Source organism: Siniperca chuatsi, linkage group LG5 (genome assembly GCF_020085105.1).
Source record: "Siniperca chuatsi isolate FFG_IHB_CAS linkage group LG5, ASM2008510v1, whole genome shotgun sequence".
In the NCBI taxonomy this organism is placed as follows: Eukaryota; Metazoa; Chordata; class Actinopteri; order Centrarchiformes; family Sinipercidae; genus Siniperca; species Siniperca chuatsi.
In genome coordinates this window covers 4,736,914-4,764,865 of record NC_058046.1, presented here as the reverse complement: position 1 = coordinate 4,764,865, position 27,952 = coordinate 4,736,914, and the positions used below count along the sequence as shown (strand labels likewise).

At 37.7% G+C, this 27,952-nt stretch overlaps 1 protein-coding gene across 2 annotated transcripts; it reads right to left on the bottom strand.

Moving 5' to 3' along the window:
- Window positions 1-285: 285 nt before the first annotated feature.
- Window positions 286-27,605, bottom strand: ppil2 (peptidylprolyl isomerase (cyclophilin)-like 2). Of its 2 annotated transcripts, none has more exons than XM_044195991.1 (20): window positions 27,445-27,605; window positions 27,189-27,238; window positions 26,174-26,245; window positions 25,844-25,906; window positions 25,250-25,301; window positions 24,011-24,062; window positions 23,495-23,586; window positions 23,008-23,097; window positions 22,826-22,901; window positions 22,485-22,645; window positions 19,775-19,850; window positions 18,763-18,869; window positions 15,030-15,119; window positions 12,867-12,900; window positions 9,628-9,745; window positions 8,926-8,982; window positions 5,776-5,848; window positions 5,060-5,122; window positions 3,291-3,433; window positions 286-536 (listed from the first exon to the last, which is right to left on the bottom strand). In XM_044195991.1, the coding sequence occupies exons 2-20, from the start codon at window positions 27,227-27,229 to the stop codon at window positions 431-433; spliced, it is 1,566 nt and encodes a 521-aa protein (XP_044051926.1). In that variant the 5' UTR covers window positions 27,230-27,238; window positions 27,445-27,605; the 3' UTR covers window positions 286-430. The 2 variants fall into 2 exon arrangements, with proteins under 2 accessions (XP_044051926.1, XP_044051925.1); XM_044195990.1 differs by having other exon boundaries at window positions 26,174-26,219.
- Window positions 27,606-27,952: the final 347 nt, after the last annotated feature.

Here is a 27,952-nt window from a genome sequence, read left to right as displayed (position 1 = left end):
GTGTCGGGAGTTAATCATGTTCACAAATACTGCTTAGATCGTCCTGGACCAAACATTGATTAAACTGCCCAGGACCAGATGGTTTTAGTCCTGTCTTGACTGTCTTGGATGATGAATGTAAGATTCATTACTTCTTACAGAGTAGTGTTTCTTCTTAATAAGTGCTCATATCTTAATACTGCTGCTTCATCGCGCCAAAAATGTGTCATGTGTATACATTGTCTTAAAAATCAACAGTTACAATGTCGCTAAAAGGAAGATGGGAAATGAGATTATGACACTATCTTTGGAAAAAGTAACTTTAATTTCTCATTTCACAAGACGACAACACTACTTTGAGAAATAGACACAAGTATGACTGAAATTAGTTTTGCTCGCTCTCAACCCGACCAGTAAAAATATAGACTGGTAAATGCTGAATGTGTTGGTGCTACCAGGAGCTGAAGTCTCCGAAGCTGCTCTTGCCTTTGGACTTCTTGGCCGCTGCTCCTCCGCTGGTGGACGGCCCGCTTTCATCTTCAGCAGCCGGACGTTTTCTGATGGAGAAGAATATAATATCATAATTAGCTGTTTTTCCACAGATGTGTGCCTCTTGTTTCTTGTAGATTATGGGTTTCTCTGATGTTTTCTTCTTTTTGCCTGAGTTCCCTCTCATAACTCTTTTCTCTTTGTAAATTACATTGTTTATGCCTTTGTATAATACAGTATACAGTTCTTTCAGCTCTCTTCTTCTCTTACGGGACGTGAAACTATAGTCTGGCCAAATCATCAAATCTCTTTGTGGTCTGACAAGGTCAAGGATAAATTTGCATGAGACAGACGCTGTTTCAAAACAAGCTGTACAACAACGTCTTTTTCTTTCAATCAGACATCAACATGAACCTGGACGAATGCATGACTTCTTATGAATCTGACCTGTGGGGCTGCAAATTATGTTTTTCTTTTCATTATCGATTAATTGGTTGGTCTATAATAGGGCTGAACAATTAATTGAAATATTTTGGAAATCCTATTATGGCCAAGTGCAATATCCAAATCGCAGGAGCAGCAATTTTTTGATAAAAATGTAAAATGTGTCACAACAGACCATTATAAATGAAGCATTGTGGTGCTGCAGAGATGCCCCGGCCTACAAATCATATTCTCCAGACATAAGGGAACACAATTGTTTGGTACAGACCCCAGCAAAAAAAATCACATCGTCATCATTTTTATATGTTTTTCAGTGAAAATGAAATGCAAAAATGACCATTCCCACTACAATCGTGACTCATATCGCAATATCTGTCAGAATAATCACAATATGATTTTTTTTGCATATTGTTCAGCCCTCGTCTATAAAAATGTCAGAAAATAGTATTAAAAAGTTCTATCATAGTTTACAGAAGTCTTCAAATGTCTTGTTTTGTCTGACCGACAGTCCGAAACCCAAAGATATTCAGTTTACACTGATATAAAAACAAAGAAAAGCAGCAAATTCTCACATTGGAGAAGATGGAACGAGAGAAGGACTAAAACAATTAATCGATTAACAAAATAGTTGCCAATTAACTTACTGCTGATCGACTAATCAACTGATTATCAACTACCAACCTTCTTTCCCTAACCTTAAGCCCACCAAACCTTCACCTTACCTCAACCATCAATATATAATTTCACCCTGCTGGACATTAATCTTCAATCTAGATTTTCAAACTGGAAGAACATGGTGTCTGTTCTGGAAATCTCTCTTCATCTATCCACCAAAATCGGCTTCCAAAATCTCTGTCTCTCTTATTTACTTGGTGCTGAGCAAGTAGCAACACGCGGCTTGTTTGAGCTTGTTTGGTGTAAACAGCTGCCTACGGTTTTATATGGGAGGCTGGTGAGAGTGGTGAGATGCAATCACAGAGTCAATGTGCAGCTGGAAAACAAACAATTAGCCAAAAGTGGCTAAAAGTAGATTAGTATTATTGTTTTTTAATTAAATGTCAAATCCCCAAATATTCCTTGATGCAGGGTTAGGAATAACTTGACAATGAATCATTTTATAAAATGTTTTTGTTTTTTTTAAATCATGTCACGATATAAACCCTGAATCAGGGGTTCAAAGTAATTACACAGCCTGACATCTGATCTTCCACTGTGTTATTTCAAATCAATAGATCATTTCTAGTCATGCACAAAACATTTTAAAGCACAATGCTAATTTCAGATAAACCTTGTATTTATCATTCCCATCCTGTATTTCTCTATTGATCTGAATCATCCTGAAAATGCACAAATGAACAAGCGTTTTCCCTGAAAAGACCATTAACGACCTCGCATGTCACTTTTACATTTAACTGTCTGGGAAAATGGACGGACTGTTTTTTGGGAGCATTTATACTGACATGCTCTGCATAAATCTAAATATGTGAACATGTGATGACAAGAGTAAGATAAGATGGGTAAATTCTGAAGAAAAAACGTCAGAGAGAAAAATCATGAACCTAATAACATTTTCAGTTCAGTTAATGCACCTTAATTTTGGATAATAACAGTAATTTCAGTATTCCCACTAATGCTACAGGGCTATACATTGTGTAAAGTGTCTTAGATGTAACGCCTGATTCTGATTCTACCAAAAAATAAAAATAAAAAGATAAAAGTGGGACACAAGGGGGATTCGAAAAATGGCATAAACAAATTCTACAAAAAACAAACAAACATAAAAACCTAATGTGGCAAGAACCTAATGTTTCTATCTCTTTATCATATTTGACATTATTTTGAACAGTAAACTTCAAGTACACGTGCAAATTGTTTTTGTTACTGTGCCAACAATGCCAAAGCAAGTGTTGTTAGACGAAAACATAAAACTTAAATGAAATATGTTGTACTATCACAAAATACAACACAATATATCTAGACTCAGCAAAAATATCTGGATAATAAACCTGAATTATCCCCATGGGGAAAATGGGTAATCTTCTCTATAATTGGCAATTTTGCACATTATGTTTCTACTCATTCTGTGTCACTATGTAATCATCATGTTTTATCATCCATTCATTACAATCCCGTTTCTAAAGTCGCTCACATCAGACTGAGAAAAAGAAAAAAGTAATACAGTTTGTGTGGAGGCCAGGTTAACTTTTTAATCAAAATTCTGCCTGGAAAGTGGAATAAATAATAACTTCTTTTTTGTGCATAGGCAGCTTTTATATACGTCACAACGATGCCTATGGATGAGTCACTACTACAGCAGAAGCAGAGCGAAGAGTGTAGTTTGGTGAATAGTAAATCAGTATGCGTGTGTGCGTCCTTACATTGTGGCAGGGTTGATGTATTTCCCCACACCAGCTTTGAAGGTTTTTGGCGCCTGCTCCTCCTTGGCTTTCTTCAGGGCGATGCTGGTCTGTTGTTTCTCCTCCTCCTGCTTCTGCTGCTCCTTTTCTCGCTCTGTTGCAATCTGAAACACACAAATCATATAAATCCCCACAACTACATAACAGATTCAGAGGATACAGAGGCTCACGCTCACACCGCAGGACTTGGACATGCTCAGTAACCGTTACTCCCATGATGACACTTTCACTGCGCAATCCGTGTTTCAAATGCAGGTGGGACAACAAGCTTCAGGTGGATTGTCTTCGTAGGACACTGGACAAAACCCCTTTTACACTGACAGTAGATTGTCATTTGACGTGGTCCAAGAGTTTGATGTATAATGGTTTTACAAACATGGACATGCACACATAAATACAGTCACATTTTTGCTGTGTTTGCTCACCTATCTGTCTATCACTTTGGATTTAAAATCAAACAATGACTGTAAAGGTAAAGTACCGTCCTCCAGCTTTAATTTTAGGGTAAACAGTGTGGTAATTGTAGCCCTAGATTGTCCTGCTGCACAGTTAAAAAACTGGAAGAACCATGTATTAAAAAAAAAAAAAAGGGGGCCCTGGTTCCTACACGGTTCACTATGGTTGGGTGACATGATGATATAATCTGCTAGACAAAAATCTGTCAACCAGCAAAATATGTTTCTATACAATTTAGCATCTCTTTAATAAAGTATCTCTTTAATATCTCTAGTTGTATTAGACCATTGTAGGCAATGTTAGGAAATCTATCAAGGACTTCTTTAATGCAATATTGGATTTAGAGGATGTTTACATCAATGTGATTAAGTTGCTTTGATTTACCAGTTTTTTTTAGATATATTTTATTTAAGGCCCACCTCCACTCAGAAATGTGTTTTTCTTATTGTTACTTTATTTGGATGTTTGAGTTTCACAGTGCAGAATGATGTATGAGCAGAGTTTGACACTAAAAGGCTGTTTTCACGTTCATCCGCTGAAGGAGGAAAGTTTCTCTGTGCTCGGTCCTTAAATATCCCTTTAAATCCTGTACGCACAAGCATGATTTGTGACACGACAACTAGTTTGGAAGCCAGTTGTGCTGCAATATGCAAGTGACACAAGTGTGACATGGAAACTTGAAGCCTAATAAACTGAGAATGGACTTTCAGTGAAGTAGGAGACATCTTGTGTCCAGCAGTTAAACCTTTAAAAATGAAAAATTAATCTACTCCTTCCAATAAGGGAGGAGTAGATTAATTTTTTTTTTTAATTAACAAGGAAATTGCACCCTTTTGTGGAGAAGCTCATCAGACACAAATTATTATACAAAGCAGTATTTATATGTCTAAGAATGTGTCTGGAGGGGATCTTTAATTAGTTACTTTAAAACAGGCATTATCATACAGTTATTTTATCTGTAACTGCTTTATTAATTGAATTTGCCATTAAAAGAGGAGTGTATCCATAATGCCCACCCCTATTGTTTTTGTTTAACCTCATGGTTTCCATTCAAATATGCTGGAGTGCAGAACTACAACAATGAAAAATAAGTCAGTGTTGTATGTCAGTACAAAAAATGAGTGGGTGTACTTACAGTGCAGAGTGTAACACTCAGCAGATAGGGCTTCTAGTCTGAATGCATAACTACAAAGAACCTTGGTGCACTCGGTGAGAAAAAATGGTTATATGATAAAGTCAATATTGTTCATGTATGCAAACAGAGAGATACAAACCTGAGCGTCAGCCTCTTCGTACGGGTCCACGAACACAGTTGCACTTATGATCTTGATCTCCGACTGTAAAGGGAAACTAAATATTATGCTGGTCACTATTAAATGATCTGTAAATGATAAAGTATCTAAAATATTAAGTTCTACTATCATATACCAGTTTATAAAATATCTACTATCTAAAATATCTAGAAATAATTCTGCTCGCAGGTTGAACATACAGTAGTTTTGCATGACAGACTTCTTGAGAACTGCAACTCAAGGTTTTTGTGAGGAAAATTAGATATTGACATCAATCTAAACTTGGAAAAAATATTGTAGCTGCATTTGTTATATGTTTTTTTTAACAGCTTATTTGTTATTTAAAACAAGAGAATGACACTTTGCAAAGGCTGAATTTAGCCCCTCAGTGGCGTTTCTGACTCATCTTTCACTGGCCCCTGTGCTTAATTTCTCGTCTCCTGACCTTTAGATGATCCATGTATTAATGTTAGTGATCTAGGAACTTAAACTGATTCTACAGTTGCACTCTCTAATTTGCCCTCGACAGGGGTGTCTGCTACATTTCAAGATTGTAACATGAAACGTAATTTGACCCAAGAAAAACCTGTGGAGGGACATTTCTCTGATTCCAGTGGAGTACACTCGTATATTTCGAAGTAAAAATCAAATCATGTTTAAGTCAATCTAGACCTTAAACATCACTGTCAGATTCCTACCTTTGGTTTGTCTGATTTGGGATCACTCTCCACATTCTCCATGGCTGTAAGTGTGTCAAATCCACCAACAATCCTGCAAAAGAAAACACAAAACAGCCTTCATTTATTACGATGACAAGTCCTCACATCCAGTTAAGAGCAAGAGACCTGGGCTCCCCACACAGGTCCCAGATCACTTTAATCTTCGACAGGGAAGATAAAACAGCGGCAGCATATCCCTCACAACTAAATATATAATAAAAATGCAACCATTAGAGACTTCGAATGTTGACTAAATTCAGCCATTCGAAATGATATATATCCTATTCAAAGACTGATGTGCGCAATCATGAAGAGGGCTGTAGGGTGGTTTCGAGGAGTATGATGAAACTAAGTTCAAATCCCTGTGACACCATCCATCCTGCTCAGGTGCCCTTGAGCCATCTCAACCTGTAATGTTTTAGTTTTCACTTCAGTTCAGATCCCACAAGAGGAAGCTCTTTTTGCAGCAAGGCAGCATAATAAGTATATCATTAAGCGGCTGAGGGATTTGTGAAGACCTCATTATATTCCTTAGACAACAGTGAACATGAGTTGCCGCTAAAAACAAATGTTTGCAGACTTTGTTATCGGCACATTGGCCTCACAGTAGAAAAAACAACCGCTGAAGATATAGAGTCTGTCAAATGCTAGGGGCCAAGAGGCGAACTGTTACCGGCTCCCCTGGTGCAGAGCACTTTAAGAAGTTGCTCTCACTTTGCTCTTTAAACTGCAAAGTCTTTATCCAGCTGCTCCTATGGGGGCTTCCTGTTACCATGTGTAGAGTGAGAACACACAAGTACACATGCAAACAGTACACCCAGTAGCAAGTAGGGGGTGTCTCTCAGGCCACGTGTGCTCTGCTTCCACATGTTCAGATGAACAGAGGAGCTCCCACACGCTGACTCACTGACCTTGTAAAATAATATTAGGTTATCAATTAGTTCAAAACTATTAGGGTTCCAAAATTCATGCCAAGGATCAAACAACACATTTTGTCTCAAGAACTCCCATCTCAAGCCTCTTTCTCACATTCACTTCCAGATCTGAGGATAGTGCAATTTTCTTTCATAATAGATTGTTAGAACAAAAGCATCAATATTCTGTAACCTAAGGTATTTCTCTTTTAACTAATTACCAAGACAGATGTATCGCTTTCTAATGGTATTTGTAATTTTATATGATGATAAAGATCTATTGTGATATAATACATTTTCAGGAAAATCACTGAGAAATTGCTGCTGGACAAAACAACAGGGCAGGGATGTCTGTTTAGGCTGATCCAGTGGATGAAATACCTGTCAAATCAGTACCCCATCACATCGATGCAAATATCATTTATAATAATCCAATACAGCCATAAAAACAGTCCGGCTTATTGTTCTGCAGGATTCCTTACAGTGGCCAGGAATGTTAAAGAGATAGCTACCAAAGTATAAACAGTACAGCAAAATCCCTGTAGTCTCATGGTAATCATCATATCGCCCACTATCACTAGACAAAGGGTAACCCATTATGCTTTTTGAATATTGTAGGGAAAAGTCAGCTGGCGAACATAAAGCATCACATCTACCTTTTGAAGGTATTCTGAGAGGATTAACAAGTAAGCCCAGCCGAAGGGATCAACAGTCATTCAACTACAAAATAATAAATACAAAAATCGATCATTAAGACAGCCTGCGTGAGGATTAAGAAAGCTTTTTATATGTGGCGTCCTTATTTTTTTGAGTAATCCCTGTTCTCCAGCAGTGCTGTCACTTGAGAGGAGTAAAAAAAATAAAAAGCCAACATTTAAGGTCAAGGAAAGGTCAAAAGAACTGACATGGGACTTTTCTAGGAGACCTCTATCTGAACACGGAAAACCAGATATTTGAACCCAGAAATGTTGCAGGATCCATTTGTGAAAAGGGGCCTAAGAGTATTTTGGGATATTTATACAGTGGGATGGATAAAAGGATTTGTTGCATGTTGTTTCCCCATCTCTCTCTCTGCCCTCATTTCATGTCAGCTGCGTGCTGTCAATTCTCTATTAAAAAGCATAAAATAATAATAAAACAGATTCAGTAGACAGGCAGAATACAGTAGGGGCAGTACAGATTATCAAAAAGGTAGGAAATACACGCTGCAAATATTAGTTAATCAATCGATTAGTTGAGCAAGCAAAAATGCCAAATATTTGCTGGTTCCAGCTTCTCAAATGAGAGAATTTTTCACTATTTTCTGACCATGAGTGTTCATACGGATTATTTTATAGGATAAATGTTAAATCAGTTATTAAAAAAATAATAATTGATATGTTGATCAATAATGAAAATGAAGCTGCCTTAAAGCCTAAAGAAATGGCAATGAAAGATCCTCTCCAAGACCCCTGGTCCACAGTCGAACTACCTGGCTGTGGTCACACCTTAGCAACCAGACAAAAAAAAAAAAGACACATAAAAGAGTCCAGTCTGATTTGCATGTTAGAAAAACTTTCCTCTGTAAGAGTTCACATTATGCATAGATCAGGTTAAGTGGACTGCCACCGCCAGTCCCATTAAATGTGCAAAGACTACAGTCTGGAAAGGATAAAATGCTGGATGCTGAGTTAAAGCAGAAGCTTTTTAAGTGTGGTGACCACGAGAAGAATCAGTCAGTTGAAAGCAGTCTGAATATTTTTAGACAACAGCCAGGGCTTTCTCTAAAAAGACAACCATTTAAGATCATGCTCAGCTCGGCAGAAAGAGAGAGAGCCACCAGTTTAGATTCAGCTTCTACTAAATTTTTCACCGCTCTTGGCCAGGAGTCAGACTGGAAGTCACAATACTGTTTGTACTGTCTGGAGCTCCAAAGGAACCAAATATGTAAGAAAGAATAATATGAGAGGGTGAGAAAGCGAGACAGAGTGTAAGGAGAGGACTAAGAGGAAGAGGAAGAAGACAAGAAAGACAAAAAAGAAGGGGGGGAGCTGAAAAGAAGATGTGGCGCTGACCCAACTGTTTCCATAAATGGCACTCAGCATTAAGCAAGTGTCTGTCAGGACTGTCACCTTTCAAAGCCATCTGCCTCATCTGCTAAATTACACAAAACACTGTCAATAAGCCACAGTGGAGTCAATTTAAGGAAATGACTAAACTAAACACTAAGGTTTACCTTCCAAATACTGTGTGCTTCCTGTCGAGGTAGATGCACGACCGGAACGTGATGAAGCTGAGAGAAAACAACAAAAGCAACAACATTACTTTAGCATAAAGCATTCTAAAAATGTAAAGGTTCAGTAAATGAATCTGTGAGAAGTACAAACAAGAAATCTATAAAAAAGGAGCCTTGCCTTTAAAGTAGGTGCAGAAGTCATGTCTGTTTACATAACTATTTTAGTTTTACTAAATAGACAGAATAACCAATAATAATAATAAACAGCATATTTATCGGTTTTTCTCACACAAGGTCCATCAAGCAAAAGGTAACAAAATCTGCTTAGTTTCAGTTTTACCATACGTGTAGTATTAAGTAACTTATCAAAGATAAAGTATTTATTAGGTTTATTATAATTATAACGCGTTCCTTCATGGAGAAGAATTGTTCAAATTGACTTTTTTAAATTATATTTGATTTGTCAAAATTATTGTTAATTACTAAATAAGTAAATTTCATAATACAAAAATGTCTGTCTGTGCATTCAATATGATATTTTATTCTGACAGCATTGAATTTTTCTTGTGTTATTCACCTGTGGGGCCTCAGCAAAGAAATCAAAAGAAGAAAGAGACAGAAAAAACCAAAACATAATTCCCCGTTGACTGTCTAGCACAGAGCGATCAGTGACAAAGACTGCTTCTTAAAAACATTTCTTACAACTGGGACTTGTTGGTGTTGGGACCAGAGTTGGCCATACTGAGAATCCCCCGGCCGGCATGGGAGAGGTTGGGCCGAAACTCATCCTTGAAAGGTTTTCCCCAGAAAGATTCCCCTCCTGGGAATGGAGAAAGTGGGTGAGACAGGAAAGAAAGACACAAAAAGAGAGAGACAGAAAGACATTTTATCTGATTATTACTGCAGGCAATATTGTTGACAGACATTTCAATATCCTCAGAAACATGAAGTTAGTATGTAGTATGATATACAATACAAGGTTCACAGTTTGATACACTTGCCACATTTTTTTTTTTTTTTAAATTCTGTGTTTTTGACCATTAGTGGCACTACAGATTAATGTTTTGATGAACAGGTCCCTGATTTGTTTGTATCTTGTACTCTACTAGCACGAACACATGCCGTGTGCATGCATGGGTACGCGGGAGATAAAATACACATTCCTGTTCACTGCAGGGAGGTGGTAAAACAAACGTGTAGTGCGTGCAAGCCATACAACATGAAGAAAACGGCAACAAACAAATACAATGTCGAGAACTAAGTCAGCTGGATGTAATGGTAATTCAAACAGACATGGACAATGCTTAACTTAAATGCCTATCAAATGAAGGAGGGGTTTCTCGCTACTCCACTGATCAACAGTTATCACGCCAAACGTAGCAAAACAACAGCAAAAGGTGGGGGGGAAAAAAACAGGTTTCAAAAATTCAGCTTTGCAAATGTGGGAGTGTATTTAACATGTCAGGCCTCAAGGATAAACACAATGTGTTTTGGTGAGAAACACTGAAAGTAAACTTTGTTTGAGTTTGTTTATGAGAAATCTCCACAGGGTTCCTTTAATGATGAACAAAAAAAAAAAAATCATTGTTAAGAAAAACTTAAACTTTAAACTTGGTTGGACAAACACTTCTCACTTGTGCATGAAAATCGATTCAAACATCTTCGGGAATAACAGAATATTTGTTGCTGGTAGGACAAAGTCAGTTTTCTTTAAAGAAAATCATTATGTCAGCACTTTCAAGCTGATGTTCATTGACAGTTCACAGTGTTAATCTGTCATTTAATGGCACCATCTGGGATTTAATTTATATAAACAAAAATGAGTACGCTTTGGGGAGTAAAACTGATAAGATTGAGTTCACATAGCTAGTTTAATTTACAGCTTCACAATGCACAACGTTAAATTTTTATATTGTGAAATACTAAACCCATTAAAAATGTATTTCATTTGTATGAAAAAAGAAAATTACTACACCATTAGAGAAACAGAAATAAGGCACTATGTATTTATTAAGACACAAAGGACCTGTTTGCCCTTGAACATGGAGCCATGTTGAGAGCCTTCAGCTGTGAATCATTATTCAGACTGACTTCATCATTAAGAATCATCATGATGAGTATACAGGAATACGCACTGCAGGAGCTTATTGGCTCCCAACAGGGGGAGAGGATCTGTCGCCTTGAGGTGTGTTTCACTATCTTGCATCCTGCCAGCTGGTGTACGTGCATGAAACTGTGTGTACATATATATAGGTACATTAAGTACTGTGTGTGTGTTTATGCTGGAATGTAAATGCATACTACCAACCAATCAACTCTTCGGAGGTTTTGTGCAGCAGTCAACTTGGTGACATTTTTGCATAATTTATCAACTCGCTGACATTTTGCCTTCAGTACGACTGGGTCATAAATGAAGGGAGAGCGAAAGAGGAGGATGAGGAGGAGAAATTAATTCTCACCGAAGAGTTAACCAATAAATCAAACTGCATTCCCTCTGATGTTCATTTGAAAATTCCCTTGAATTACATCAACAGTAGAACCTCAAACAAACATCGACGTACTGAACAGATTTAACATGAACGAAAGCTGGAATATGAAAATATCCTCCACTGACTGACAACTGTGAAGCATCTCCACTAATGAAAGCATTATTTGGGACATTGCTTTCATATTTTGAATACATGTCTGGGATTTCATTTACAAGTCAATGTTTCAACATTTCTTTCTCCAAAGCATCTGATTCTGAAGGGTTTTAGATAAATGAGGGTCTTCTGAACTTGGGGAAAGCGTTAACGCTACAGTGAGCAGTTTGCAGGATGTGTCTCTTTCCAATTTATGGACGGGCAATGAAAGAGAGGGGATTCACTCGAAATGTGTGGGCAATTTTTATGGATTTCCTTGACACTTAAATCTCAAAATCCAAGTGCCAAGAAGGTATCAGATCATGGTTTAATATCTTATTTTGCCATCTCTACCCCCGACACATAAACTGGAAAAAAGCAAGTGTGTATTTTGCAGACAATCAATGTTTTGACTGTCCCCATAATATATGCTCACTGTTTCCCCCAGTGTTCCTGCATCTTCTCTTCATCTTTATCACTAAATGTGAGCAGACAAATTACCTCTGCAAAAAGCCTAATATCAAACAAAAGATGAAATCTGTCACCCCTGCTTTGGTTTAAAAAAAAAAAAAAAAAAAAAATTACTTCAAACTTAAGTCAGGAAAATAACAAAACATTATCCCAAAGCTTCACGGCAGCCGCCTGTGTAAACTTATTGTTCTTAATGATATGCTAGTAACTACACAGTTACTGCATGTTACAGACTGTTAAACAGAAATTCATCTTTAAAAGCCAGTTAAAAAGGTCTACTTATGAGTTGTATGGACACATTGTTCAGTCCAGGTGATGAGGAGAATTTTACCCACAGGCCAGGAATTCAGCACCTTCATAAATCTGTCATTGCGGATGCATTTTGCGTAGAGTTCAGAGACGCCCACAGTAACAAGGCACACTTTGTGGTGCAAACTCTCAGAGCAGCACAGACGACATGAAGGCAGGAAATTAAGTATATGAGGACTAAGCAGTGAATTACACTGAGCTGCCATTTCAACTGGCTTTTAAAAACAGGAAAATTACACCAAATGCTGGTTGATTGGTTGTTCACCACACCCCTATTCTGTACCCTACACTCAGCCCTCTTCCATTTACATCTTCTCTCTATCTTTCTGAGTGTGTGTGTGTGTGTGTTTGTGTGTGTGCACGCACAAGCGTCTCCTGCACTCCCACGTGCCTTCACAGAGTATATTTAGTAACACTCTTGACTTGCATCTTGAGTTGCAACTGGTATTTACGCAAAGCTTCCAAAAAGGAACTATTAATAATTCAACAGAGAGGTGTTACGTAATTCAAAATGTGGTTTAAGTGCAGTCCTCATCTTACCTGTGCCGGTGCCAGTGGGGTCGCCTCCTTGAATCTGGAAACAAAAAAGCAAAAAAAAACAAAACCCAAACTTGTTAGGTTAACGTTAGCTGCTGCACATTGAAAGCTTAATACAGTTTTGTCCTGCTATTTCTAAAGAGTTGCCTCTTTTTACTTATAATAGGAAAATGTCTAATGTCTGTAAAGTGGTCAAATTAAATTAACCTTACAATATTTCCTTTTGTCACATACCCAACCTGGAGGCACCAGGTAAGCACTAGTACCTACTGACAAAGCTTCCCGGGATACAGGCCTCTATTGTTCATTGTTAAGGCTCAACTTACCTATTATTGTTATGTAATAGAATACTGCTCTATGCATTTCTTTGGACTTCTTGTTTAAAGATACACTGGGGGTTTTGACAACTTGTGCTGCTGTGGAGCAAAGTTTTGATGAGTGGGTCCCTGTACGGTTTGTGTGCAACAACGCAAAATGCAAAGGGCTGGCAAAATACTATTTGTGCAAACAGTATTTCCCACTCAGCCTACCATTAATAGAGCTTAATGGTCATTCAAGGTCACAGAGATGTACACAATTTCTGCATCTGTGTATATAGTTTAGTTTCACATACTTTGAGGGATAAAAACGAAATGAATGGCAATCTAGTTTTACTTCCATGTCACACTACATCACCGGCAAAAATCTGCTTTTAAGATATTTTTAGTTTGTTTCAGCAAACATTAATCAAAGCCTATGAATGCCTTTATGTTCCCTGACTGAATGGAGACAGCAGATTTATAGAAACTTCAAGGTTGCAATGTAATGTTTAAAAGTTCCAGGTACCTGGGCAGACTCACGTGTAAAAGACCTGCATCATATCGGTGTTGAACAATTCTTCTCACTGTTTGAGTCTGAGGGTTAGCAGCCTAGTGGGCCTCTCACATGTCAAAGTGAAACTGTCAAATTCTTAGCAGTATCATCTCAGGATGTTCAGTACACTCGCAAGGTCCTGAGAAAAAGCTTTAAGGGAAGCGAGGGCCACGATTCTGCTCCCATTAACACACTGTTTTAAAAGTGCCTGTTGCTATGAAATTATTCTCTCCAAGGCCACCCTCCTCTCCTTTTCAGCTGCGGAGGATAAGTCGAAGGCGTAAGTGGCACAGTAATTATGGATAAACAATTCCCAGCTTGCCACTGTGTATGAAAACCATCGGACAAAATAAAAAAGGTAAGGGTCCTCTTGAGACCAGATGTCCACTCAGAGCCACTTTAATTATGTCAGCGGCAGCTCTGAAATACACATACGAGCGGCTGATCAGAGACCAAGATCAAGTTAAGAAGCTTCAGTTGGAGAGCAAAAGCAAAAGCTGTGTTTACTCATATCTGAAGCAGCAAAAACTCATATATATTATTATTAATTCAACAAAAAAGACAAGGTAACAAAACATTGAATGATAGCGTGGTTAGTAATTAATTTATATTTTTGGTTAAAGCTAGTCAGTCAGTGAGCGACTTGCACTACTTTTATACTGGAATGTGGTAGAAGATAAATCAACCTAAATCTAGTTTCTGATTTTTCATGACATGAACTTTAATCACTTACATTCATAATAAATGTCATAGCAAGGAGGATCTGAGCGACGTTATGTAAGGGGGGAAACAGTTAAACTGAAAATAGATTTTGTGTTGTGATAGTGGATGTTAAATTCAGGATAATCACTGACTACTAATTCACTCAACTTTATTTAACTTTATTATTTTAACGACATATTATTGCATTGACAACATACGGGGCTGTTGTGAGAATTCAACCGGTGACATTTCCAGTGTTGAGACAGTCCCTCTACGCACTAATAAAAAAAAAACAGAACCCAAAATTGCTAAGATTAGATCTTTTTTTTTTTATCTGCAAAGAACCTGTTATAACATCTCACTTGGAGTTTACAAATGTCAGTATTCCTGTTTAACCCAATATAGTCTAACTAGTCAAATAGTCTAGTTAACACTGCAGTCAGACTTTCCAACAGGGAGGAGCATGAAACCCCAAAGGTGGCGCTTTGATTTGGTCGTAACCCTGCCACTGTGCATCTGAGAATGTGCCAAAGCCATTTTAAGTACACTGATGGGCTGTAGTGGAGGTACGTAACTACAGAAGAGCACTTTTTGTCTGGTCAAAGTCCTTACCATGAAATTCCGGATGGATCTGTGGAAGACTGTCCCATCATAGTAGCCTTTTTTACACAGACGGATGAAATTCTCTCCAGCTTTGGGAACCTGGAGGAAATAGCATGCAGAGATTGTTTATATATATATATAAAAAAACCCAATTATTCTCAGCTGTTGACACGATCATTCAGCAATACAATTCAGTTTCCCAGTTTTTAACATACTGAATGGGCTCAGCTGCTCTATAAGCTTATTGTTACTGAAATCAGTGGTGAGTTGTACAATTAGTAAGTAGCATTGAGAACACAGCCTAAACGTAAGTACAGACACAGAGTGTTGTCAGAAATCACTGTTGAGCCTTCTGAAAGTGCTATGTTGTGTGCCAAAATCAATCAAATGTTTGTAATAGGAGGAGACCTTTTGATAAACCCAGTAACATACCCGCACTCACACACTCAATCTTGTAACATTTAGATAAACTGGATGGTGAATGTCAATCCCTACCTGATGCCACTTTACATTTATAGCAGCCTGGCCTGGTGTCCTCTAATAGTCACCATACAGATATTATCCTTTTTGAAACGGACATGCTTAAAAAACACAGCCAAAGACTGACAACTTTTAACACAACAAATGTGTGTTGTCATTCTACACGTTTATAAAATGTCAAAACCCCAAATCGCTCTTTGTTCAGTACTAATTCAACTAAGCAAAGTGACCTGGAACACACACAAAGCAGACTGGCACTTTATCCATGTCCACTGCCTGGGTAAACTCACTATTGGATAGCAATTTTAAAAGATTTTAGCCTGATTTGTTTTCATAAAATATGGTCAGAAACTACTAACAAGACATCTGGGTGCAGAGAGGTTGAGGCGCCTTGACGAATTTAACTTAATTTGTCTTCCTGCAACTTTTCAACTCTGTCTGACCTGTTAGAAAGTGTTTGTTATACACATAAGTCAAGTAGGGTTCAACTGTTGCCTGAGGCCCCCTCACGTATCTATATAGCTAGAAGCCAGGCTTAGTACTCTTCTACAAAGCTGTTTTGTTGGTGCACAAATACAAACATCTGGATTTTTTCCTCTTGCTGAAGGTACATCCTGGGTCATAAAAACTTTTAGGCATCTTGTAAATCATTACAACGCACCCACTGACAGAGGCTAATTTTCACTGACTGGCACTCTGTGAAATAAGCTGGTATTTGTCCCCAAAGGGGGAGGTGTGGCTTTGACTATGACGCTGGTCAGGTCTACTGTTTCTACCGTCAGTCTTGCGGAACACTTCTGTGTGCGTTTGTGTGAGAAACTAACTTATACCCATTGGCAACAATGTTTGGTGGTTTCCAAGAATCACCAGATACTTTCGTAAAAACCTATTTTTATTCATTTGCCTTTTACTGTGTGACAGGTTCTTCTAAGCTCTACTGGTCTTATTTCCCCCAACGTCTCAATTTTGTTGAGGTTCAACGCTCTGCCTCTTTTTCCCTCTATTATAAATCCCTGATTTTCTCTGGTACAAAGAGGCTTATTGTTTTAAATCACTGGACAAAAAAACTGGATTGACTTTAACGATTTTAGCCATAAAACTGATTTTTGCAATAGAAAAAACCCCACCTAAAAACAGTTCCAATAACAAACTGTCTGTTACAACAGATTATTGGTACATGTATGAATAACATGCATGACAAGTCAAATTATACAAGCCTTTCCTTTTTGTGTTTTTGCCACTACTTTCATGTTAATCATTTTGATTTTTAACCAGAAACTTTCACGTCAGAGATCTCTCTCTTTAACATTCAGGCTTCTTCTGCCTCTTGTTGCTGCTGCCCTGTAATGGTGGTTAATTTAGCGTGTCTGCATGCATGCTTTTGTGTGTGTGAGTTTGAGTCTGGGAATGTTTAAAATGTAACCCAATATAGAAACAAGCCTAGGTGCCTAAAACTGTCAGCAATCAGTGATGTCAGCATGGAAACAATGTTTGCTGACGCCGACAGAAAGCGAATTCCTAATTCATGTATGCTTGCAGTCTCTTCTCTTTTTCAAGTATTTCCCAGGCAATCGGCCTAAAATATAAAGAGAAGTATTTCATTAACTGCACTAACACTAAATACTAAAAATGTATTTTTAATCTATTTAAACAATTATTCTGCCAGAATTCTGTGCATTTAATGAGCGTTCTAATAGCCTATGTAGTAACTTTAATTTGTTGTAATGTAAACTTTAATGTTTTATTCCTGTTACTTTTAACCCAGATCTACTTTGAAAAGGTAGTAACTATTATATCTCATAACATTCATATTTTCAACAGTGTGAATTTGTTTTATATTAGTTAGGTAGAGGTCATTAATAAGCCCTTTTGGGCTTTTTTCCTTTCCCTGCACATTCATTTTCTTTGTTATTTGTGCGTCATTTGTTTGTCATTTGATTTTAACCTGAAACTCGACTCACCAAGAAATTAATTGGAATATTTGGATTTTTGTCTGTATCTAAATTTACATCTTAGTCATCCAAAACTATTTTTAAAATTGAATACAGTCATCCTATTTCATCCCACTCAGGTGAAGTCTATCTACCATATCCACGGTGCTTTTGAATATAATGAAACTGTACCTTCCTCGATTTCATGTGTGACTAAGGTACAGGCTGCGTCAATCCAATCTCCAACATCTGCCCCCTCACATTTTACCAAAGTTGGACAACGAGGAGAGGGGCAACCGAAACATCCAAAGCTGAGTGAGCAAATGGGCACTTAAAAAGGGAGGTGGGTTCTGGATTTATGTGACAGTGAAACGGCACTCATTAATTCATAAACAGCAGGCCACAAATAGAGCTGCAATCTTGTGTGAAAACCACTGGGGAGTAAGGAGGGGGGATGTGGGGCGCAGAGGGCAGGTTGTCTAACCGCTGCAACTTTCCCCTCATTATTCTGATTCGACAGCTCAGAAGCCAATGAAAACCAAGCACATGAAGCGCCTGGTTACCAGGGCAGAAATGCATTCCTGAAACTCATGCTGTCTCTCTGGAGCACCACACCTAACCTTAAAAAAGGAGGCACACAAGAAACGCATTTTTGCCAAGATGTAAACTTGGAAACCTGGGGAAAAGACTCTGCAAAAGGCTGATTTCAGTGTTTTGGATGTGTCACCCCTAAATACAATTTAACCACCTGCTCAAGCCAAACCCACGTCACAATAACATTATTTGAGAACCTTATACCAGCGAATTAAATCAACAAGTCTGAATCAGCACCTCAGTGTCAAAAACACCAGGCCTCTTTTATAAAACTATGTATTTCTTGTTTATATTTATACATTGCTAACCTCAAACATTTACTTATGTATTTTTTATAAAACGATATTGGCTCTATAAGGGCTTCAAGTACTGTAAGCCCGACCATACTGTGTTTTATCTTTTCAACATCCTTCCAACAGTACCTGCCAAGGGCCGGAAAATATAGACCTCATGAATGATCTCAAATGAACTTCAAAGTCCCTTTTTACTTATAAATCTATCCTTCAATGATCATGTGGAAATTTTGAAAAACTATGAGGGCTCACTCAGTTCAGTAACAAGGAAGGCTGTGATTTAATGACTAGAATTCTTTCTTCCTCATCTTTTTTTTAAGTTGGGGAGACAAAGAAACTAAGAATCTGGAAGCATCCCCCCCCCCAATACTACAACAAGAATTAGCATTGTTTCCTCCAGTTGTTTAGTCAGGGATTTTATTTTTGTTGTGTATCTGTTATTACCTTATCACAGTGCAACTCAAGATTCAGGTCCCCCTTGTTTGTGTGCAGACGGACGTAGCCTTTTTTCTTCACATACTGGTAACGCACAGTGTCATCTGCGATGGCCTCTAAAACATAAAAATAATAATTTTGTTATTTTTATGTTTCTTTATAGATCGCAGCATTTTAGATTATGACCGGCAAATCAGACAGGGGCTGTTATTTTGAAAAACAATCTTAAGATTTTATTGATTGTTTATGAGTCTCAGCTTGATGTTGCTGCAGGTAAAATCTGTGACCTTTAAAACCCCCCAGAGCCTCTGCAGTGCAGGTTGTTATTTATGCAAGTGTTATTCTCCTATGAACAATTTTTCAATCCAAATAGTTTTTTAAATTACCGTTTAGCCTGTATATAAGACAGTAACTAAAAAAAAGTCATTCAAAGTTATACAAAGAAATAAAAATGTTAATAGAAACATGGCTACTAAAATATAAATCCTTTCCTGCATAAAAACACATATTTCAACATATACACCTCTGTGTGTGTGTGTGTGTGTGTGTGTGTATATAGTGTATTACACAGTAGTATTATACATAAATACATACATACATACATACACACTGTAAAGATGACGCATGTCTCAGTATGCTATGTTACTTAGACTAAGGTACACATCCATAAAAATACATAATAACAACAACAACAACAACACTATATCCATTTTCAGAAACCTGAACTTGGTCACTAAATCCAAACACTATCTTCCTCTTCTGAAGTGTACTGGACCTACTATACAGTTGCATAACAGCAAATCTCTCCCATGGAGCAGCTCAGAGGCTGACAGTCGAACTGAGCAGCTCCCACCTGCAGCTATATTCAACTATGTGAGCATGAAGCTGCAAGAGAGCAGGCATGACTAGCCAGTCTTCCCTGGATAAATAAAGATTAAAGCAACAAAAGACAGAAGAGGTGAATGTTACTGTTTGCTGGGAATCAGCAGAGGTTTTTTTTTTGCGTGAGATGTTCACTTGCCTGCTTCGTGTGTTGTTGCAGGAGTCATGGCCGTGGAAGTAAAGGAGGCGGACACTCTGCCTGTGGAGTAGTGGGCCTTGGGGGGGGGGACAAAAATAAAACAATGAAAAATTACAGCCTTTATGTCATGTTCGTTAACCTTACTTTTTAAAACACTTCTTCTCCTGTTAATGTATACTTTTATGATGTTGGTTAACTTGTTAGGACTGTTTTCAAAAGCCATCGAATGGGTAGTTTCTAGTTTTTCTTTTCTCAAAATAAAAGTACAGATAGAAAAGAGTTGAATGGCCGAAATCTTAGCATCAATTGATCAACTGATACTGACTAACAATACAATCAAACTCTGGAGATATCTAAGAATTACCTTTGTAATTTTATTTACTACTGCTTGACCAAAATAAAATAAAATTTGAACTCAAGGTCCATTTAGTTTTTCTAGCCTTTTCCGGACCTTTCAACCGCATCTCAGGGTGTCGATCAGTGGATGTTTGCTCAGTTACCATCATGTGACCTATGTTTTGAAAATGGTCGTCGTATATGAAATGAAATACAAAATATGGGATGAAGTGTGCTTGAAAGTTCTGGAAAAAGCTAGTAAGTGGACCTTGAGTTGAGATTTTCTGTTTATGTCTATTTCCAAGATTAAGAATGGGCTTTCATGCTCAATTATTAAATGCTCTTTTAAGTGTAATAATGGGTCTGCTTTCGCACTGATTTGAGTTGTTAGATTAGTCAAAGAAAACAAAATTAATAATATTAATAATAATTATAAGTCATTTAATCGTTACGGTCAAGCAATAATGTCAAAGACTGACTGCTGAATTGATTGCTGAAGATTGATTCCAGCTTCTCAAATGTGAGGATTTGCTGCTTTTCTTAGTTCTATATCACTATAAATTATATCTGTGGGTTTTAGACTACAATTTGAAGACGTCACCCTGTGCTCTGGGAAAATGTGACTGGTGTGTTTCATTATTTTCATTATTACATTTTACAGTCTAACTGAAAGATAAATCAATAATGAAAATAAACATTACTTGCAGCACTCAGCTAAATACGCCTAGCAGGTTCTCTGCTCAGAGGCACTTCAACAGGGTAGACACTTACTCAATAGAGGAGCTTGAAGCTTCATCCGCCGGTAGAAGACTAATATTTCCCACTCATCCACACCTCTTTCCAACTACATACTTGGCTGGTCCCCTCGTTTGTGCTAAGTGCTAGCTAGCTTAATGACAGCCTCTGTATGATTAAGAGCACAGCCCCCTCAGCTTGGAGAGATTTCTACCATCTCATAATTAAGGGGCATTGGAGATGCTTTAAAGGTTCTTTGAGATTAAATTATAGTAGATTAAAATTTGTAATATACAACATCCAAAAATACCACGAACAATGCAATGATGAGATTGGAGGAGTTATTTAGGTCATTAGTGTAACAACTCAGGGAGATGAAAGCGGAGAAGTGAAAATGGATTTCAAAAGCTCAAGTCTACTCTACAGTCCTGGTTTAGCATTCTTCTGCTCTAGTTCATGTGAAGGCGCATGAAAGCACAGACTTTACCTTGTGTGCTCCGTCTGACCTATATTCCCTGTTCTCTCAGAGGCTGTCAGAGCGTCACCTCGACTGTGAACTCGAGACGGAGAGCAACCAAGGAAAAGCTCAGACGCAAAAACGAGACATGGCGTAGCATCAAAGGAGAGCCGATAAGAAAAGAGGCGATGATGCCGTTCAAACTGAATCAGACTTTATCCCCCCCTAGTTAAGGACACAGTCACGGTGGTAATGTGACTGCGGTTAACCTTTTTTGTCACACATTTGTGTGTTTGCTTCCCCCACAGTCAAACCGGACTTGACTGAGAGCAGGCCTGTAGGAAGGTCAAAGTAAGTATCTAGAAGGTATTTTAAAATAAAGAATATAAACCTGCTGCATATCTAAAAAGGCCTTTGTTCCAATTCCATGTCTCGCTGTGGCTAATGTTTTAGACCATGACATGTTCTTATTGCCAGGGCCTTTTTTATTTTTACATTAAGTAAGTAAGTAAGTGTAAAATATTATTTTTCTTCCTCCCTGCACTCTAAACGTTCTTTGTTCTGTTTCTGGATGCAGTTGTTTGTCTTGTTGCCCACAACACTGTCAATGTATTACTGTGTGATTGGCTCCCTCCTGTGTACAAAGTAAAAAATACACTTCTTCACCAAACTAATGCACAACTGAAGAACTGATTAATAAATCTGATAAATCATGTTTGATCAATTATTCATTAAAAAAAAGGACTCTACAGTTGCAAACTAATGAATTCTCATGATGAAGACTTTAATACCTTAACCTGGCATGCCTGGAAGCTACTATTTTCTGACAGACACGGATGAATTACACAGTCATTTAAATGCTGAGTCAATAAACAGCAAAAACTTTAGCATGTTTGGCTGATTGATTATCCCAGACAGTCTGGGGATTTGAACCAGCAGCCACTGACTGATAAGCTCCCGTTACCTTTTAAGGTTTTGGTAAATTGCTTAAACAACTTCCATTTCCTGGAAGAGTAGATATCGAAGACTAGTTTCTTTAAAGTCTTCTTTGGTGGTTTTCCATAAATATTTTCACCACTAACTTTCTCTTTCCATATTGTTTTTCATTTCATATTCCTCTCTCCTCCTCTTGTAGGACTATGCAGTTTTCAATAACTTTAGCATCATAGTGTTTTTGCTTACAGCGTTTAATTTGTCTGTCTTCTTGGCCTCTGGCTCCTTCATAGTGGAAGCCAGGAGCTGATCACCCTTGTAGTCTTTGTACAGCTCAGCTAAGGTCTCCCTGGTCTCAAGATTGGTGCTCTTTAGGTGGTACCCCGGTTGCTGCTTGGCCTTTTCCTCCTCTGAGCCGTGCCAGGGAAAGGAGAGCAAGAGGAAGGAAATGTTGTCACTTTCATATTCCATGAAGACTTAACTCCAAACGAGGTTTAACCCCGATTCCTGATTACAATTTAGCGAAAAAGCTGAATTCCCCATCACAAATAGTCAATTTACAAATGACAGATAACAGTTCAATAACTTACCTGGATCCAACACCTTTAGGTTGTTTTTTACATGGAAGAAGTTGGAAACATTGAATTTATCCAGGTTTGTGGGGTCCTACAAAGAAAAAAAAACATTTTAACCATTAGATTAGAGGTTACTTTACACGTAAAGTAAATAACGTCCTTTCAACTTTGCAAACCAAAATAAAGCAATAACCCACCTGGAGTGTTATAATGTCCTTTCTGGTAAAGGGTTCGTCGGTCAGCAGATCTTTAAAACTTTTGGTCTTAATGTTGAGTTGCTCAACAGCCTGAGTGAAAACAGAAATATGTAAGAAAATAAAAGCCTCTCTTGGCGCACACCAAGGTCACTAATTTTGATGAAAGGAAAAATAAAGTTTATTTTATGTTTCAATTGATATATTTTTAATTGTCGTTCAATAGTAATATGACTTCTGCTTGTTGTTTTTTTTGATAAGACAATAAAAAACATGTTTTTAAAAAGGCAGATTCTACTTTGTCAAATTGATCTGTAAAACCAGAGGAACTTGTTCTGTACAGTGTGTAATCCTCAATTTGTTTAGAAAAGCATGTGTTGTACAGAAGTAATTCGGTGTGATGTAAGGCCGCTTCTTGTGAGACCATGTTGGCTGAGTATCTGCCTTTTGTATGAGGATCAATGCAGGGAATATGTGTGAGTTCACCCACCTCATAAGAAAACACATTGCCGGTGACCTTGTTGGCAACAATGTGAGAATTGTTTGTGAAGACATTGTACAGAACAGGGCAGTGATACTTTCCTGGAACAAAATTAAAAGAAAATCAGAAGCAAGCAGAGCGGCAGAGTCACTCTCAATCTGCTGCCACAGGCTGAAAACTCATCTCCTCCAGAAGTCAAGAAGTACCTCATGTAATGCGCTCCCTGCTGAATTATATAATTTCTCCCACATCTTCCTCCTCCACTTGCTTTAATTTACTCTTATCCCTCTCCTAAAAATTACCCTCTTACACTATTTAAGTTAAATTTTCTTTTTCAAGCTGCTCTCACACACAGCAGTGCAGTAAGATAAGTGTGGATTTGACCTTTTTATCCCTAACTACTGGCTGATTTTGGTGATTAGAATCAGGAAAATTAAGTTTATTCGGCTCTAATGGCCTATTATGTCCCTAGATTCTACGTGAATCCGTTAAAGGTTAAAGTACATTGACAACATGCATATTCACCATCGTTGTTCTTGGCAATGTTAAGTTTGATGAGGGACTTGGCTTCCAGTTTCTGTGTGACAGAAGAAAAACTGAAGCGTTAGCGTGCAATCATAAAAAAATTGTGATCAAAAATTAAAACAGAATGGAAAAACATTTCGCTTTTCCTTAAAAGCTGATGAAGACATTTTATGAAACTCTCACAGAGATCATCTTTGTGGACTCCTTCCAGTCTTTTAAACTGTGAACCAGAGCTGTTGTTTTTCAAGTTTTATGTTCAGCTATTCAATAATTAATGCATAATAACTGTATTTGAATGTATATAGAACTACGCTACTAATGACGCTAAATTAGGAAGGCAAGTTCTTCACCTGAACAACTCATAACAAATACTTCTGGTAAATAGCAAATATTGTGGGGCCTCTGAAATTGGTGTTTTGAGAGATGTATGAAAACATGCATATATGCATCTTCGTAGCTTGTGTGAACAAAAAATATGATTTATAATAATAATTTTAAACCCCTGAAGTATAGCTGGAACAAATTATTAAAATCATAATCAAATCTTTCAATTAATCTGTTAATTGTTTAGTCTATAAAAATGTCAGAGAATAGTGAAAAATGCCCATGACAATTTCCTAGTGTCCAAGGAGACGTCCTTAATTTTCTGACCAACAGACCAGAACCCAAGGATAATCAATCGAGACAGCCAATCCAAAACATGTGAGAAGCTGGAACCAGCAAATGTTTTGCATTTTTTGCTTTATAAATTACTTAATCAATTAACAAAATAATTTGTCAGTTCAAATGACTAATTGTTTCAGCACTTCTCTGAAGCAACATTAAGGGGGAGGGATGCTGACTGGAAATGAGCATTTATATTGCATAGGGTTGGGTGTAATGATGTAATTTGTTTGTACTGTATGTTTGGATATATGACTGAATTCAATATTTATTGCATTTTGAACTTGTATTTGTATCACTTGTACAAGTAGTAGCAGTGGTGTTTGTGTCTACCTGCCCAAGCACTGCAGATGAAAAGTTGCTAGTAGCTAAATCTGGTAAAATGCATCTCTTCTCTTTGTATGAAATTAATGTTTTTTTTGTACATGGTCAGTGACATATAAATGCACTAAACTAAAATATGAACGTTAATATTTTAACCACCAAGAAGCTGCCTTGTAAAGATGACAGTAGCAGGGGGAACAGTCTGTTGACTAAACATGCTGTTTGGCTGCATGATGCATGTTTGTTGCTTACCTCTCCAGAGGTCGGATTAGTACCATACTTCTTGATCCACGGGACGATGCTCCTGAAACACGGGATAGAAATGAAGTGATCTTTACTCGAGGTCAAACCAGACACAACCATATACCACTATACATATGAGCTACAATATGTTTTCAACAACAAACAACAATCCTTCATCCTCAGCATATTTTCTGCCTTTAACAATTTTCTTTCCTATTGTGTTCAGTATGACACCAACAATAAAAGACACAAGGCTCGAAGTAGGATTACCACGAGCTCCCTGTATCAACAGTTGCAGAGATATCTTAACTAGTATTGAGTTGACAGACAAATCATGCAACAGACTGACCATCAAAGTCATCCTTAACACCCCTCCACTAGCAGGACAAAGCAAGCAATAAGACACAGTTGGTATTTGATTGGTTTGAGTGACTAATTATTTAGATCAGAACATTTTACCTGTTTTTCTTCACAGGTTTGTCTAGTAGCCAGCCAGCATGTGTATTACATTTACACCTAATGACAGCTGATAGTCAAAAGGTCACTTATAGTCAGACATACCCATTGTAAAAATGTTTTTTTAAATTAGCATCAGCTACTTACAGCAGGTCAAAGACGACTCCCTCGTCAGTACAGACAGGATACTCAAACGGCTGAAGGGACAAGCTGAAACATTTCACAGAAAACAGTTAGGTCAAAATGAGACAAATGGAATATAATTTACAATTACTCATCAAAAACACATGTCTAGCCATATTTTCATACATTTTATTGCATGGATTTTCCCCGTTTATGCAATATATTGCTGTCAAGTATCCCCTACTACTGCCCAGAATTTGTTAGTGGTCTAATAGCAAACTTATTGTGGAGAATACAATTAAGATTAAGATCTAATGTGCCTCTACTAGGGATGGTAAACAAGTCTCTTCTTACCTGCAGTGGTCAAATGGAAGCCGTCTGAAGTTTGTCTGTGGGATTTCTGAAAAGTAAAAACATAAAGCAAAACTAAAACAAAAGATCAAATGGCATTAATTTCCATACATCCACTTGATTCTTAAAGACAAAAACTGAACAGTTACTCTACGTGTTATTTTGTAGACAATGATGGGTAGAATCGTGGATATTAAAATAGTTTTACTGGCCTCTATAGACCAAGTTACTAGTGTATTAGGTCTACCTAGTGTAGCCAAAACTAATACAGTCTAGTACAGTGGTTCCCAACATGGGGTTAGAGACCCGACAAGTGGTCATAAGATTATTAACAGGATAGGAAAGCAGAAAACACATTTCAGCCATACAAAATAATGTTCAATTTATCAGTCTTTCATCTAATCTTTGCCCCCCCCCCCCTGTGAATTACTGGATAGTTTGACCTCTTCAGGCCTGTAAAAGCTATTCAAATAAAAACAAGGAAGGGGAAATCATTCTTTGGTTGAACTGTTCGCAACTGGTACACATATACAACCGCTAACAAGGAGTCGCAAGTAGACATTGCTTTGTTATGAGGGGTCACAACAACAGCCCTGCAATAAATTCTACCTTTGGAAGGTTATAATGGTCAGACAAAAATATTAGTTAACACAGTAAAATTCAACCTTAAGAATTTGCATAAAGCTGATCAATGCCTCTCTGAAATAGTTTCAACAAAAACTGAAAATATTAACCTGCATGAAGGTAGGACTTATTGTAGGGCTGTTGTATTAGACTACATTAGTTTTAGCTAGGTAGATCTAATAAACTTGCAACTGAATGTAGATTCAATAGCCTCTATGAAGTTTAGAGTGGCAGCTAGCTGGTAAGAGTATAACATAATATATAAAAGCCGAAAAGCATAAATAATTCAAACGGTAACTTCAGAGCTTTTAACTATTAACCTTTGTTTTAACCAGGTAACGTTAAAATTAGAATGGGTGAACATCAAAGAAATACACGTTAAAATACAACTCACCTGCTCGCTTTCCTCCATAAAAATGTGTGTACTCTGAACATGTGATGTACCTGTAAGTAGGATAAAACACACATATAAATAAGAGGACAGACAACGAAGCAATCTTAAATAAAGTTATACCTAAAGTAATGCCAGAAATAAGCGACTGTAAGTTAGCAAGCTAGCTCGTTAGCAAACACTATTAGCCAGTTAAGCTAACAACAACAAGCGCGTGACAACGACGCGGTGTATTGCTCAGGGTAAATTTTATACTCACATTTTGTCTTTTTGGTGCTGTCGCTTCCCCATTTTGAGTTTGTGTGTAGGTCTGAAAGACTACTTACAGTAAAACGACAGCCGTAGCTAACCAAAACAGAACCTGATCGCTCGGATCGCCTTCTGTGACTTCCTGTTTATGCGCTTTGTCGTTGTCGTCATTCTTCTTCTTCTGTGAGTTTTTACGGCAGTCGGCATCCACGATGTTGCATTACTGCCACCTTCAGGTTTTCCCTCCCTTAGTATCTATTCATTTTACAGCCGTCTTTCCAGTCCAGTCATCCTTAAAAAACTAAATAACCTGTCTCCACATGCTATAGACCTTTAACATTGTCCTCTACCCGCTCTGTTTTTCGTAATTGTGTCATCATTTCTAGTCTTTCTGGCACAGATGTCGGCCTCGTCAATAACGGCATACCGCTTATAACAACGGCACTCTGCCGCCCTCCACTGGAGGAATGGTTAAAAGAAGAACACATTTTCACTCGTTGGCCTCTCTATTATTGTTT